At 39.1% G+C, this 16,895-nt stretch overlaps 1 protein-coding gene across 1 annotated transcript in view; it reads right to left on the minus strand.

Moving 5' to 3' along the window:
- The window catches only part of adam10a (ADAM metallopeptidase domain 10a), a 30,141-nt gene that overhangs the window by 12,273 nt on the left and 973 nt on the right, over window positions 1-16,895 (minus strand). The window contains exons 2-8 of the mRNA XM_084541763.1: window positions 12,700-12,850; window positions 4,992-5,110; window positions 4,313-4,471; window positions 1,256-1,356; window positions 721-879; window positions 463-555; window positions 32-215 (exon numbers count right to left, since the gene is read on the minus strand). Coding sequence (XP_084397889.1) covers window positions 32-215; window positions 463-555; window positions 721-879; window positions 1,256-1,356; window positions 4,313-4,471; window positions 4,992-5,110; window positions 12,700-12,850 — 966 coding nt within the window. The remainder of the gene's footprint in view (window positions 1-31; window positions 216-462; window positions 556-720; window positions 880-1,255; window positions 1,357-4,312; window positions 4,472-4,991; window positions 5,111-12,699; window positions 12,851-16,895) is intronic.

Below are 16,895 nucleotides of genomic sequence, written 5' to 3' on the forward strand. Positions count from 1 at the left end.
TAACAGGGTTCTGACTGTGTTTAGTACCAACCTGATGGAGCCCCAACCCAAGCCAAGCCAAGCACTCCATCATCGAAGTCCCTGTCAGTGAAGACGTAGGCCAGGCAGTAGTCATCATGGTTCTGTTCAGAGTTAAGCTCCAAAAACTTCTCCACTCCGATGTTGGAAAAGCGGAAAGGATTGGTTTTGTCCCTTTCATCTGTGGTGGTATTTATCTAGAATAAAGAGAGTTAAACAATCACAAGAGAAACGTGAGGAAGGATAGACCCATCCACGTTGATGGCAGACACCCAGTCTAGCCCACGTTGTTTATGTTCAAACAGACTTGGCTACTAAAAATAGCTGTACGATTGGTTTCTTTCAGGTCAGTCGTTATATAAACTGATTCTGCACCACAGCCCATATGTTCACACATAAAATGCTCGCTGACATTCATCTTAGGTTTGCAGAGATTCAACTCACCCTGATCCTTTTAACCATGAAGCTGATGTTTCGTATGCCCATGAAGTCTGTGGCCTGGTAAATGGAGTCAATAGCCTTCACATGGCTGGATATCTGTGGAGAATGTGATGGTTTAAATCAGTAGAGAGGAAAGTACCAGAGTGAATGAAAAGAACGGGCCGAGGCAGACTGACTCCTGTCACTGCTAATAGTATAGCACTGCAGTGCAAATCAGACTTGAAACCTTCAGTAATATTTACATTTGTTATGTGTGCATACCTGGGCAATGACGGCCTCTCTTGTGCCATAGTATTTGAAGAAGAGGTGGTCTGTCTGGATGAAAAGCTGGCAGGTGTTCTTCTCTTTCCCTGCTGCCCTCTTCTTCCTCAGAATGACAGGACCATAGGAGGTGTCTTCTTCAAACTTACTGTCCGCCCCCTGTAAAATAAATATGCATGGTCAACCTTATCCACTGCCAAATAATCAGCTCTGGTTACAGAAAATCATTTTATGCAATGATAGTTCCCACTTATATGAGTGGTTCAATAGTTTCTGATGAATTATACCAGTCTGTAGAGGAAGATGTTCTGCTCTGAAGACATGCTATCAAATTTACTCAAAGGACTGAGCATGGCTCCTACATTGCTAATAATCATATAGATTGAAGACATGTATATATGCATGTCCTTAAGGTTAGTGTAAAGTACATTGGAAATGGGCGAGGACCTTTTAATCCTCTGAGCCCAGTCCATCTGTGTGTTCAGTTTTGAGTGTGAACAAGGAGGAGTGGTTTTGTTGTTATCCTGGCACTTACTTTGACTGGCTCTTCCATTCCTGATGCCTGGTACTTCCTCATCTTCTCAAAAACGGAGTGGTCAGCGCAGCCGCCCTCTGAGCCATACTTATGAGGATAATCTGGTGGAAAGGGAGGAGATACGAGAATGACCGTGAAGAGCTTACACTGCAGCACGGCTCTATTTAGCATTAAGTGTGGTGGGCTGGAGGAGGAGAAGTGTGAGTCAGCTGCAAGAACAGCTTCATGGAACAAAAAAGCTTGAGCAAGAGCTACAGGGCTAATAAAGAGTAAGATGAAAATGATTTATTTGATATGTTTCAACTTTCAGTCTGAGCAGAAAAAGGTATAAGCTGTGATTGACCTGTGCTAACTGATAAAATATTGCTTCTGTCCACAGCCAAGCTTTTTTAAAACTTATAAGAAGTTCAGGTCAGGAAATATCAAAATCACGTAACAGTAATACATTACGAGTTTTCATATAAACAACGTTTCAACAATTAATTATGATTCTGTGTCCAACTATAATATAGGTGTTTGGCTACAGCAGCTGTCCTTACTAGATCACACAAACAATGTGGTATCTTATAATGACAAACGCCGCTGACACAGTTCACCAGTGGCCACACCCACATGAAATAATGTTTGATTTCAAAGTTCCTCGCCATCATGGAAAAAGTAGTTCAAGATAATGAGCGCATGAACAAACCGGCTAAAGATAAGGACTGCACATTTACTTTGGTTTTATTGAATGCAACATATACTGAAACATAACAGGGCATTATAGCTATTATGGATGTCCTCATTTTTCAAATGAGTGGATCGGATCAGATAGAGCATGTGGGTGAGCTTGTCTTTTATATTTGTTTTATGGCCACTGTAAACCAAAAATCATAAACAACTTGACTTAACAGGTCTGCCGTGCGGAAGTACTTCACAGAACTGAGAAGAGATAGGGAGAAAGAGAAGTGTTTCAAACTAGTGGATCACTTACTTCTGAGCACCTTGTATTTAATAGTGACATGGGACATTAGCTATTGGTTTGAATGTCATGCGGCCATTGTTGGTCATTCACTAGAGAGAACAGTCCTGTGCTGGTTACTAAACTGACTGAACAGACACTGAAACAACACATTCAGCCTCTGACAATGTGTTTTTGATTTTTTTTTCAGAAGGCCTCTTTGTGCCCACAGTGAATGCCTTCTCATTCAACTGCTCATCAAAAGGCCTTTGCATCCTTTTGGGCAGGAGTAAAAAGCAGCGAGAAAAGCCAAGAGTAAAAAGAGAGGGCTGATATGAGCATCACAAACAACAAAGAGACTAAAAAAATAAGAGTTTATGGCTGGTACAAGGCATTACAAATGGTAATATGATGTGAGCTGAATCTTAAACTGTAGTTTTATTTTGATGACTATGTAAGTACAGCTCACACTGTACGTATATCTGTAAAGATTTACTAATAAAACTACTTCAAAATTTCCACAGTCATAAAGAAAGTGTCTAAAAGCAGAGGCTTCTTCACCTTGATCAACATATGTTTCAGCTATTGTTTTTCATATAACGATCACAGTGTACACTCAATCTAACTCAGTCCTCACAACTTAATGAAGTCGCCCCTTCTCGACTGAACATCAATGTGCATGAAGGATAGCAGGAAAATTATGTTAATTATAGCCTAAAGTACTACGGCACAATTTTTAAAACATCCACACAAGTTTGTAAGGGCCCACTCGACTCAGCAATGGTAAGCAGGCAAGTCTTGTAAACATAACTATAGCTGCAACAGGTCTGGAAGAAGACTGAATCTATGCCCTGATGAAGGCCAAGATGGCTGCAACGCGTAGGCTCATGTGCTTTTAATCTGTCTGTGCCATGTTAAATTAAAGGCTTTTTTTGATACTTCTTCCACTTCAGAGTGCCTCTGTAATTTCTTTTTTTGGATTATTACTTCACCCATCGCAGAAGAGCACCTAAGCTACAAATTTTTTGAAGTCTCCTGAGCGCCCTCAGCCCCTTTGTGTCTACTGAATCTATGAATTGGAAAACAAATGCACTAACCTAAACACGTTAGGGATAATTAAATAAATAGGGATATTTCCCCAACTAGTACAAAGTTTACATTTTTCACTGTTGTTTCCAGTGGCAGGGCGTTCTATTTTGTTTAAAATATATATTGCTTTCTTCAATGTATTAATCTCTGTAGAGAAAATCAGTTTGCTTTTGTCAATTGGGTTACTGTCATTTGTAATTTATTTTTAAAAAATTTTAAGAATGAAAAAACCCTGATTAAAATCCTATAAAACCCAACATATCCAGTTGTCTTTGTTGTTCAGGGGCCTTCTCTTTTTTTCCAATATACCATGAACCACTACTGGAGCCTCTACATAGCAGCTTCTATGCAAATCCAATCTGCAAACTGTTTTTAGGCATGTATGTTTGTGTACAGGTAACAGCAGGAGGAAGTGCAAAGCTAGGGCAGACTTTAGACTCTCTGTCCGTGTGCCATCATTTCCTCTTCGGACTGGTATCATGAGTATCAAATTACTCCGCTGTCTTTTAACTCATGCTGGGTACTCTTTATTGTGTTTTCCCACAACATCAGCTTGCATTAAAACTCTAGTGATTACTTCCACAGGGAAAGAGTGAGGAATTTCAAACCTCCCGATTCTAAATTTCTGAAATGGTTCAAATCTGACTGGAATAATTTCCGTGAGTCATGCAGTTTCTGGCTGCAGTCCGGCCTCTAGTATAAATACTGACCACCTCGTCCACTGCCCAGGACCCTGAGCTAAAACCGGCTGCTACCAGTTTGCCGAACATAACCTTTTCTCCAATTATGTAGCCTATGAACGGCTTAGCCATCAGGCTCAGTATTTCATAACTCTGGGGTCATGTATTCCCCAAACATAAAGTACTGAAAGCCTAAGTGCATCTTAAAAAGTACTTATTTAAAATACTTGCACAACTACTGTGTGCCCAAACCCTTTCTATAGGTTCATGTAATTCTTGCATGCAGTTAATACTGATTTTATAAAAGTAGTGCCCAACAGTAACTTTCACTAGGACAAGTATACTTACTGATGTCGTCCTCATGATAGATGACAGAGTGGAAGGGCACATTCTTGTCCTCTAGGTACCTCTCTGAGGGTTCAACGTAGTATGTTCCTTGGTGGGTTTTAATGAAGCCCTCAAAGCGCCCATCAACCACAGAGCCATGGGTCAGTGTACCCTTTTCACCTAAAACACAGAGGAGAAAAAGAGTGAGCAGGGGCAGACAAAACATGACCTGTTCATTTTCTGAACAGTGAAGCAATTTAGAAACTTGGTGGCATTAAAGTATAGGCAGACTGGTCCAGAGTAAAATAACTGGTTCACAACTGGTTCACATTTATTGTTTGTTTTTCATAAGTTTGTTTTGCATGCATAACCATGCATATAATTCATAAATGAACATTCTTATAGTATGTTGCTTTCTCAGTTCCCCTTCTGTTTGTTTCACACACTGACCAAAAGAGAATAAAAGACTTGTTTTTCTCTTGTGTTCACTTGAACTCTGCTGGAGACTAGCAGCAGGAAGATGTACAGGAAAGGAAGTCAATGAGAACGGAAGGAAGAACTGGATGAAAGGTAAAAGCAAGTCATGTGATTTCGATAGGGATGCGTTGACATTTAGATTTCACAATAAGACCTATTGAAATGTTTCAGTGTCATTTCCTTAGAAGAACCAGCACCTGGTTACATGTTGTGTGTGACTCACCAAATATATCTCCACTGTAAATATGTGACGTATCAAAGGGTGTTTCCACCCCTGATACCTCAACGATGAGATTTGGAGAGAACAGAGTTGTATCCCTTTTCAGCCGCAAGTTGAAATATCTAAAAAGAAGAGGAGAAGAAAAGGTGCAGTTAGAATAAGCATCGAACACCAAATGCAATCGGGTGTTGTTAATGCCGCGCCCTCCCCACAGAACCACAAGCGCTTGAGACCAGACAGAGAACTTAGCAGACACAGCGGCACCATTCACTCATTTTTGCAGAGCTTCCCTCTCTGCTTCCCCTCTCTGCTGCGCTGGTTGTTGCTCAGTATTGACGTGCTCAGTGAGCTAAAAGAAGAATTATGTCACAAGGAAAGCCACACGAACACAGAATACACAGAAATTGCATTCATACTGCAATTTCTGTGTATACCTCCTGTTATATGAATGATACAAAAATGTGGCAAACACAAAAATGTTAGCATCACATGAGGTGCACATGAGGCACAAGTTTCTCAGAAACCTGAGGCGATGTAGTGAGCCGTTCACATGAGTAGGCCTTCTTATAAGAAATCTCTTTTGCGATCACATGGTTAGGTCTCAAGGTGTGATTCTTTCTCCAGAAGACTGATTCAACATTACATCATGCTGAGCCCTTTATGGATTGGACCCTTTTAGATTTTTTTTTTAATTAGCATTGTTAGCGCCTTGTTAGTCTACAGAATTCTCTTTAGTAAAACGACTGTTTTTGTTTTGTTTTCAAAGCAGGCAGTCACCTCGTATAGTCTGAGACATGGCACTGTCAAACAGGATATGCGCATGTTCTTTGTACAACCTGTTTACAACTTACAGCCTCCTAGCTAAGGACTTTTAGCCATACTTGCTCAACTGCATAAATGAGTACATGAAAACTTATAAAACAATAAAAATAGTACAGGAAGTACAAGAGATAGACGGATGTGGCCAGAGAAAAGAGTTAGAAAGCAGATAACGTTTCAAGGGTCAGACACAGGCCATGATTTCCCTCTCCAGGATGACTCTTTGACCTACACCAACATTTTTCCACCATCATTCCCGCTCCTGTTTCAATAGATTTGTAGATCTGAAATTTCTGTGAGAAAATCTCACAAAAAAAGAAAAAGAAAAAGAAAGCAGCAAGACTAAACTTATGGAGTGCAAAGTCTATAATAAGAGCTATTGTTTGAAGGCAGCATTGTGACACAGAAAACATCTGGCAATAGATGTATAATAAATTCCTCTGGCTGTCATTAAACTCGGCACTCCCATTACAGTTCCTGGCCTTTACCCAATTTATTAATAGCCCCTACAATAATCGATATGACCTCATAACTTTATCCTCATCCAAAGCTCAGTCACTCCATAATACTATCATGGCACACTGGTTATAGCCGTTGATGAATTCATAAGTAGTTTATTCGGTTAGAAATCTTATTTGCGTTATTATGGTTTCACAAAGCATTTGATCATTTAAAATGTTAATACTCAGAAATCGATGCAGTGTCCAAGAAATGTGGTCATTCTTGTTTATAAAGCAAGTGAACAACCCTCCATATTTTTAGACCACGACTCAAACCTAGGCCCCAGCCTTCTTTTATTACAGTGTCACAATTTCTCAACTAGAGCCCATTAATGTTTGACACGCACAATGTGAATACACAAAGAGAGGCTGAAAATTCATCCTGTCTGACTCTGTTTCAAACTGCCACCAATCTTCTGAACAAATGTGACATAATATACAAGTTTCCTCTGCTTCTACACCATCATCAGCACATTGGTTCACACTTGACTTAACAGAACAATTTCACTATTTATAGTTTTGATACCGGACTTGGTTTATGAACTCGGTTGAAGTTATAACCAGCAAATTTTGAATACATTATGTTCCAAACAAAAACACAGACAAATAAACATGGCAGACAACACAAAGGAAGCGAGCAGGCTAAAGAGACAAAGATAAAAACAGTGTTACATGTCTCCCAGAGGAAGCTGACTGATAAATTATTCATAAATACCCCAAATGTTGATCATACTGACTCAGGGATCTGACAGTCATACACTTCACTCAGTAAGTAGGCCTGCACCAAGAAATCAAGTGTCTATATAAAGGCGGCAATATGCCATTGGGCCTGTTCAGACTTTGCATTAAGATCGGATCTGGGCTATCCAATCACAAGTGACCAGCTTTAGGTACGCGTGTTCAGACCTGGCATTAACATGCGTCTCCAAATGCTCCGATCTCAGTTTTGTGCTCTGTATGCAAATAAACATATTGATCTCCGCCCTCCAGTAATAAAGGCAAATAAAGACATTGGTAAATGAGGAAATACGTTAAACACACACGGTTCCTCATCAACGTGACCGCATCAATAATTATAACAATAAACACAGAATCACACTCATTTAATTGCAATAAATATTTTCATTTAGATATATATTTTTTTATTTTAACTAGAAGATTTCTTTTTATCATTATTATTTAGTTAACAGCTACAAGGACAGAATATTTTAAACAGTGAAAACAAATGCATTCTAATTTAGCAGTCTTGCACTAAATATTAGGTTCATTAAAGTTATGGCATTCAGTGCTGCTGTCAACTGTGTTTTCATTGTGGAGGCTGTTGTTTTTTGACGTACTGACTCATGTTTCTATTACTTTCTTTACCCCAACACAATCTAGAGCTGGGTTGTTACATTAGAATCCCTTTCACTAGTGTACTTAATGCACTGGCAAGTTTAATTAAAAATATTCATCAGTTTGCTCACAATGTGCACTATTCTTAAAAAACACAGTGTCTCCATATTACAGTCATAAGAGTCATAAGAACTCTGCACAGGCCATATGAGACATATCACAGCTGTTAGCTCTAGGTCTATATTGGGTTTTTTTGAGGGAAGGGTGGAGTTACAGCCAAAATAGATAAAGATCAAGTAACATACTTTAATCAGATGTATTCAGAGAGGAAGACACATCTGTGTTAGGAATGTGCCTAACTGTGGCACCCAGCCACAGCACAAGAACTGCTCAGGAATGGTTTCTATTGGACAAAAAAAACTCAAGGCAGTGACCAGGCTCCCTGATCCCAATCTGATTGAGCATCCCTTCGAACATCCCACCCCACAAGCTACAGAGACACTGTTTGTTACAGAAAACCATCTGGGAAGTCATATATCGAAACCGTTTGGAAAAGAGTTGCCATTTTCAATAAACACTTGGTCGAATGAAACATCTATTACCGGAGTGAGCAGAAGAAGAAACACAGAGGTGCTTTGAACGCGAAGGATGCTATGTAATTAGCATGCCAATAGACAGCCACCACACTTAAGACACATCCATAACTACAAATGGTACATTAAAGGATGTAGATTGGTCTGTGCCCCAGGTGTAAAGCTATTTGTCAAATATTTTCATACTTCTATGTAAAGGATTACTTCTCATGAACATCAGACACTAAAGTCAAATGTGAGATGGGTCACTTCCACCAGCACTGTATTAGTCAAGGGTTAACTACTTTTTTGGCACATCTCTTTGTAAAGAAGCCCTCCAGACCCCGTGCCCTGCATTGTTCCGTCACCTGATCTGGCCACAAATATTCATGTGAGTGGGCACACACACAAGAAAGCTTTTCTCTTCTTCTTCAAACCTCAGTGCTGCCAAACATCCCTGCCTTGGGTTTTCACAGAACTTTATTTGCACACACTGCACTGGCACATTAAACTTGACAATGGATTCAGTGATAATGTAAAGAATAAGATGTGGGCTTTATGACCAGAGGCTTGGCCGTGTCAGTGTTTTCATTAACTGAACATTAACGTGCAACATGAATGTCAAGATGGCAGCCTCAACCCCACTGATTAAAAAGAAACAACACATTACAAATGGAATAGCACAGCTGATATATGGCAAAGATCAACGCTTACTTGTGTTAGCTTGTAGAATGGTAATTATATTGTGATGACTATCAATACTGTGAAGATAAACTTCATCTGCCATGACGTAGAAAATTCAAATTAGTTTGTCTTCACAACACAATTGTAAAAGTGCTGTTAAATTGCAGCCAGAGGAACTATTATGTATGTATTTAACTAGCAATATATCTTATTTCATACAGGTTGTCTAAACTATTTATCAGTATATCACTGTGTGGTCTTTGCACGTTTGTGATGCTTCAGCACTGATGAAAGAGTAGCATTATTATTATTCTGTGCAGTAGTGATGCACCCATGAGAGTTTTTTTTACAACGGATACTGTTTGTATGTATGGTGTGCTCAGACCGTGAAAATCATCACCACACCAATGCAAGCATTTGACATACCAAATTTCAGTTTTGGTTTTTAATAACAAAGCTGGGAAATTGAGAAATCTGCACCAACGGCAGTAATATTTTAACTTTCACTTTTTCTTTGCAGATGCCTGCAACTGCAAGTTTTCCCAATCAAACACACTTAACTAACTGACATCATTGAGCCCATAGCTGCACATCATAACCTTTCTTTCAACCCATGATATCCCAAAAAAAAAACAAAAAAAACAACTAAGAACGGTAGTCATATTACTTCACTTACATGGAAATGTAAAGGGGTTAGTATTACTTTTTTGTATTGCTCATTTGTACGTGACTGCATTTGTGTAAATACATCAGGTAACAGTGCATTATTATAACTATTCCAGCCTGTCAATATTCTCAAGTCAGTCCAGGCTGTGCTTTAAAAAAAATTCTGTTCAAACTGAATGTGACAGCAAAGCTGTTTCAGCACCTGACACAAAAGTGCACAGAGGGGGCGTTGTGACAGTAGATCGGTACGGACGCATACCACAAAAAAAATAAATACTGTGAGCAGCGAGTCCCTGGTCTCATTCTTGGTTAGTGAACCCACTTCCTGGAAGTCAGTAAACATTTACATTAAATAAAGTGTCCTTTTCTAAATAGCAAAAAAAAAAAAAAAATCTTACCAAAAGCTCACACAGGAATGGGAGTCTCTTCAGCTGCCACTGTATTTTATTTACAATATGTATAATAATCTTGCAGATTCTAAAGAGTGGACTACTTGGAAATGCTGTGCCATAGTTGGAATGGAGACAACTATTTTTACATTATGTTTTGCTTTGAGTTTATGTAAAAGAAACGTAAAAGGAAAATCCTAATGAATCAAAGAATCAGGAATGCCTTTTTGTCAACATTACTGGACCCAAGGCAACGCTAGGCCAGCAATTACAGGAAGGCACCCAAACGCACAGGATCCGTTTGACAAGTACCTGATAATTCAAAACAGACAGGCTTGGGGAAGCACAAAGGAAACAGTGCTGCTGAGGTAAAGTATTGTTGTTGACTTCAATATGGCAAAAAAAAAAAACATAAAAAAGAAAGACCAGTAGAAAACTTCTATTATTGGTGATCTAAGACAAACCATAGCCATGTAACATATCACTGCACACCTTAAAAACCATAAGAAGTTTTCAAATCTCGACTTTGGTCCTTTGTAACTTCTATAGTGTTTGCCTCAAAGATGTGAGGTCTGTGATAAAATATGCGGTTTAGACTTCTGAGTTGACGCAGAAGCTGTGGCGTCAGCGCAGAGCATACGCAGACTCTAGTGCTGTAACTGACGTGCACCTCCCCAGAAATGTAACTACGCATCGCGGTGACGCAGACTGCAAGAGCTGTGATTGGTCGGCTTGGTAGTAGCGTGTTTCGCTTTAGTATTTCCGTCTGCTTCTCCATCTCCGCAATTTTCTAATTGACTGTTTTGGATCATTACAGATGGAACACATTGAGGAAAGGTTAACTGAGGAGGGTGGGAGATACAAACATTTGTATGTCTAGTGAAGTTTCGGTGAAAGTTTCATTCACCATTGTTGAAAGCGAAGCAGGAAGTGGCAAGTGAAGCAGGAAGCAGAAACAAAAATGAACCAGACTGGCAAAACGGACATAGCGCCGACTAGCATTTTGGTGGTGTTTTTACAGAGCAAGCCAGACTGACGAGCGCAAAAGTATAAATGGATCGCACTGGTGCATGCTGCGTGTGTAAGTTATGGCATCTAGGTCCCGCAATACTTTAAATAAGCCTTAAGTTGCAAATGAGGGTTTAAGTTGACCAAGTTTTGATTGATTGATTGCTGTGGTTGATAGACCGCAATCATGTTTTGCTGGCAATCAAATGCAATGACAGGGTGTTGGTGCCACAAGCAAACATTCACCTGTCATTTATTGACGTAAATCTTGGCTTCTCATCTGAAACATCTCAGTAGCCTAATGCTAGCATGACAGCTGGTCATGCCACTAGATAGTCTTGATAAATAGGTGCTAAAATACAGTAGGCTAATCCAAATTTGCGAGAACTGGGGAAGTTAAAAAAAACAGCACGAATGGCATTGTGCATTTCTTTCAGTATTTACTACACTGCATAGACGAGAGATCAGCTTTAGCGTCACTGCTGTGGCTGATGCTGACACTTACTCAGAAATATCGGTTATGGGGCCAAAATTACAAACATGCTTGTAAAAATGTATATTTTAAAAGGGTCATTTTATGGCTCTATATTTCTCTGAAATGTAGCACAGTCTGAAAACAAAGTTACTTATTTCATTCTCGCGCAGCCCTGGAATTGTGCATTTTGTGGCGCATAATATATATTTAGATAATATATTTATATTATAAAGTAACGATTATGTCAGCTAATGATGGTGGACTGTGGAAATCTTTGGTTTGGGGTCGCCCTAAAAAATATATCACCAACCACACAAAGATAATACTAGATATACTGTACATGCATGCTGTATAAAATTACTTTCTAGGTAATGAATAGGGTAAAACAATATATACAAGCATGTTCTTCTGGACAACTGCAAACATGTAAATAATCTGTTGTCATGGATAATGAACTGTAAATAGCTGTAAATAGCTTACTCGCAAATGTTTTATTCAAATTCTCTCTGTTGAAGCCTGTTCTCCTTTTACGCAAAATGACAGAAACTCAGCTGATGAAAATCTGGGCATGTTTAAACAGCATTACTGCCCGATATGATCTGTTGCCAAAACAGCCATGACACATCTGTACTCGGACAACTCGGCCTTGACAAAAAATTTAACTTCAATTAAATATGGCATCTGTACGGAATCAGAATGAATGATCACAAAGTGACTCAAACGGCCAAGGGCTTAAAGGAAACTGGAGGATTTAACTACAGGTTGGGGTAACGTGGTTATTCTTGTCTTTTTAGAGTCTTTAATGGCTGTAATGTGACAAGTGGTGCTCCCAGAGAAGACTGAGTTAGGCAGGTATCTATCGATTTCAAATCTGCACAATACAAAATCAATAAATTCTCTTGAAACGTTAGTTAAACTTTCAAACACTTCTTCTCTAATACAGAGGAAACATCAGGCAATTTAACTCCACAGGAAAATTATGACTTACAAATACTGCTAGATACACACTATGTATGGTTACACAGTGTAATGACATCTGTGTCTAAAGGCACTAGCAAACTGACTGAGTCTTGAAATATGAAACTGTATATAATCTTGTATCTGTATTTTCTGTTTATTAACATCTACATTATTAATTTCTGTACACAACAGGAGTGCATGGAGTGTGACACAAATTCAGACGGCAGATAAAGAGGATCAGTTGGAAGACAAAAAGAGACACAGAATAATTGAGAAGGTGTGTGTATTTGCACTTAAACTGACCTTCCATGAGCATGAAAGTCCAGGTGCACGGTCCTGTCTTGAGAAGAGAGGGCCCTCTTGGCTCTCTGGTGACTGTTGTGCAGGGCTTCTGTGTCGTAGGATAAACCTTCATAATGGCGAATGTATTTGTTCAAAGGGTTCCCAAACTGACCTGAAAGAGAGTTCAGTGGCTCATTAATACTGGTCAAGAAACGTCTGCTGTGCGGGCAACGTCTTTCTTTGGTATTTTCCAATGATTCCCTGTCGTTTGATTCAAATATCTCTGCGCAATAAGCCTTTTACAAAACAGACATTTGGGGTGTCACAGCAACTAGTACTAATTTGTTTACTTATTAACTATTACTTTTTATTGCAGTGTAACAATGAGCACAGACAGAAACTGAACCACATAATGTATTTAAGCCATATCCATTTAATTGTTTTTAACCTGTGTTTTTTCTACTCTGACATGTCAAAATGTCTTCATGAAAAAGGCCTATTGAGTCATGCTGGGAAAACAGGGATGAATCTACACAATAGTGGCCAGCTTTAGTACAAGCACCATGCTTAACAGGCTTATTTGGCTTATTGCCGTGACCCCACAGAGGTAATCCTGCCAGCTCTCATCCTAACCATTTTCTTTGTTCTTTTCACAAACACAAAGAAAGCGCTCAGTTTAAAGCACAAGTGAGGGGCACATGATGCACATCAGGTGACTGAGTTTGTGTTTCAGTAGAACTGTATAGCATTGTGTGAGCTGGGTGACTGAAATGGTTGCAGGCTGTTGAAATGCTAATCTACATTCCAAGGAATCACTGTAAGAGGAAGAACCTCCTCACCTAAAAAAAAAAAAAAAAAAAAACCTCTGATGGAATTTGAAAATGATTTCATTAACAAGGGCTCTATTTACAGGGTTGGGACTGCCACTGATCTTGAAGCTTTTATAATGGAGGCCCTTTACACGTTGGTAAAAGACTCCCAGAGGCAAAGGGGGACAGCTTAGGTGTCTCACCTTTCCTGTATTTTGAGACTTCTCTCTTTTGTTCATTACTGTAAGACTTCCATGTGGCGGGAGTCGCAACTCCCTAAATAGTAAGAGGCTGTACCAGGCTAGCAGGAACTTGTCCATGAATGCACTTGGAAAATATTCCAACAAGCAGCTTCTTTAGCACTTCTGCAGTTCATGCAGTGCCAGCTATGACCAGCCTGAAGAATGACAAGATTGGTTTTGGGTTGAGAGATAATTGAGAAATATGTTGATTTTCTTTAACAAGAACAAACACAGCCAGCTCAGATTGTGCAGACAGGCCTTCTCGGAAGGATGTGACAACAACCCTGTGAATATGCCCCACTGTACAGGAGAAAGCTGATTCATCAGCAGAGACATGTAAGGCTAACCTAGTGTTTTATTTTTGCTTACATAAAATAGCAAACTACAGCACAAATTCTTCTTCTCAGATGGAGTATTTTTACATGCATAAAACCATGCCCCTGATTATAATCAAGCTTACAAGGCCATTTGTATGAGCATGCAAACATTATGCTGGTTTTAGAATAGTGCTGAGAAGCAAACCAACAAGCTACAACTGGAAGCTGGCGATTTGAAGCACTAAACTGATGCCCAATAACTTCCCGGTATGAAGGCCGTGACGTGCTACTTAAGTTGAGTTGACTTCATCAGTTAACTTTTAAACAGGCAACGTCACCAATGTTGTCAACAAAAGCACTGAACAACAGTTCAGTGGCTACACCGACAGTGCAGCCGGCACGCGTGGCCATTTTGTAACTTTTGTCGCTCATAGTGTGAACACAGAATAAGCCCTCATCATATAAAGTTTTATAAAGTATGCTAGCTGGGCTACTCTGATTAAAAACTGGAACAAAGTGATCTATACACACAGGTCAGAGAATAAAATACAAAAAAAAAAATGTAATCATAAATAGACATACGAAATGTTGTTTCACATGGTGAAATGAAAGGCTGAACTGTCCTTGCAAATGACAAGATGAATGTTATTTGTTCATTTACACCGGCATCTGAGTAAGCAGGTCACTAAACATAACTCCTTATATCCTGATCATATTTAGGACACAAGCATATGCAAACGTTCTCATTAGGAGAGCTACTCACAGTTGTGTCTAAAAGGAAAAACACTCCTTACTTACAGTTAAAGGAATTTAAACTTGCCATTGTTGACTGAACCGTCTTTTTATACAGCGGATGTACTAAATGTATAAACTGTAATTCAGTCATAGGATTGTTAGATAGTAGCGTAAAGGCAGGGAAAGTAGTATTATGTAATTCCCAATCTCTCCTTTCTCCTTTTATGTTATTTCTCTACTGCACATTCAAAAAGGCAAAAAATACTACAGGAGGATTTCTCCACTGGTGTGTCAGCATTACAACCAGACTGAAACACGGCTTTCATTTTAAAGTGTACTGAATTATGACCTGACAGTAACACACTACTTTACTTGGAGGAAAATAGATTACCTCAATAAGAGGTAGCTGCAGTAACAGAAGCCGAGAAAGTATTGGCAGACAGTTTTGCTGTGAACGCTAAATCATCATGATTTCAGTTCAATCTGTTTCAGCCTCAAGTCACCCAGTGAAGTGCAATTCTCAAGAGAGAGGAAACCGCTGACAGGAACCGAGGAGGTGGCAACAGCATGGATCACAACTGATCTGTGCCTCACTTTACTGTGCATGCTGGGTGATGGTAGCCTGGATAACAAAGCTTCAGGAACCCCATAGCTCAGGGCAGCTTAAATGTCTCTCCTTAAATCATATATTACTGGGGGAAAAAAGCAGTAAGAAAGTTGGATGAAACCTCCAAGCCTTAGGTCTGACAAATTTAGTTTTTAACAAAACAGCACTGCAAATTACTCAAGAAAATTCTCCCCAGCAAGCCATCACTCTGAGCAGGCCAAGAAAAGTCAGCTTTGTCAAAAATGAGATAACCTACTTTATCTGAAACTGACTGACTTCCTCAGAAAAGCCTGAGCATGGTAACAGAGGAAAGACAGCATTCTTGATATTCACAATCCAAACACAACCACACAGGACTTCAAATGTGCCTTTTACACTCAACATGAATTTTCGGGCTGTGTTTAGTTTACAGGATGAAACAAACTGCTAGGATATCGTTTGCACCACCTTTCCGGTTTGTTCTTTGTTATTGTGCACACAGCCCCTTGGACCATCTTAGAATGGAAAATATAATTCTGTCTGGTCAATGGATGTAAAGTTGGCGAAAGGGAGATGTTGCAGCACTCAATCTTGACTTGTCCTAAAGCTTTTAAATACAAAGTTTATGAACAGCCCCAAGAATGAGCACCATGAAACACAGTTGAAACATTCTTTCAAAGAATTACCCCATCAGGAACATGTGGAAAAACTACAAAAACAGAACTTTGCAAGAGGATGAAGTCAATATGCACTCACAGAAGTGAAGCTTGGAGAATAATGTCATAGCAATCCTGCTAGTGCATGGACTATTAAACAGTGTAGCTTTGTACCATCATACAACAAAGTAAACGCAGAAATAAAGTTCCAGTTGATTTTTCTGTCCTGTCTTATCATGCCGCTCTGCATTTTCAAATCATGTGACTTGTGCGTTCTGAATCTGAACAGCATCTGTCTATGATTGTAACCAGTTTACAAGACAATGTTAAAACACATTCAGCAGCTGAATATGATCACATTCATACTGTTTAAATGTATTTGCCATTATTTATTTCTGTTTAAAGGGTGTTTAAAATGAAGTTTAATCTTTTTTTTAAAGTGTCTGCATTTTGGTTTGCTGAGGCACCTTAGTTGGAAAAACGCTAATCTGGAAATAATGGGAAAATATATTCAGCAAGCATTTTATTTTTATAGTCTCTGTGGACAGTTCTATGAATTTATTTATATGTTAAGATATGTAGGTAGGTTAAGATACATGGAAAATATGAACTATACTGAAATTTGACCAAGCTTGTGTCTTCTTCAATAGAATTAGTCAACTGTGGTTAAAGAACATCTTAGGTAATCACTGGACGCTGTTTTTTATATAAGGTAGCTATGTTGCAACCATCTCCAAGTAATTTCACAAAATGAATGCCAGAACTTCTAGTGCAGGCAGATTGTGACTAATTTCCGTCGAAACTGTTGGGGGGTATTTTTTTACTCTTCTAAACAATCACTGATCACGAAAGCTTTGATTAAGTGTAATTAC

This window comes from Chelon labrosus, assembly GCF_963514085.1.
Source record: "Chelon labrosus genome assembly, chromosome: 3".
Lineage (NCBI taxonomy): Eukaryota > Metazoa > Chordata > Actinopteri > Mugiliformes > Mugilidae > Chelon > Chelon labrosus.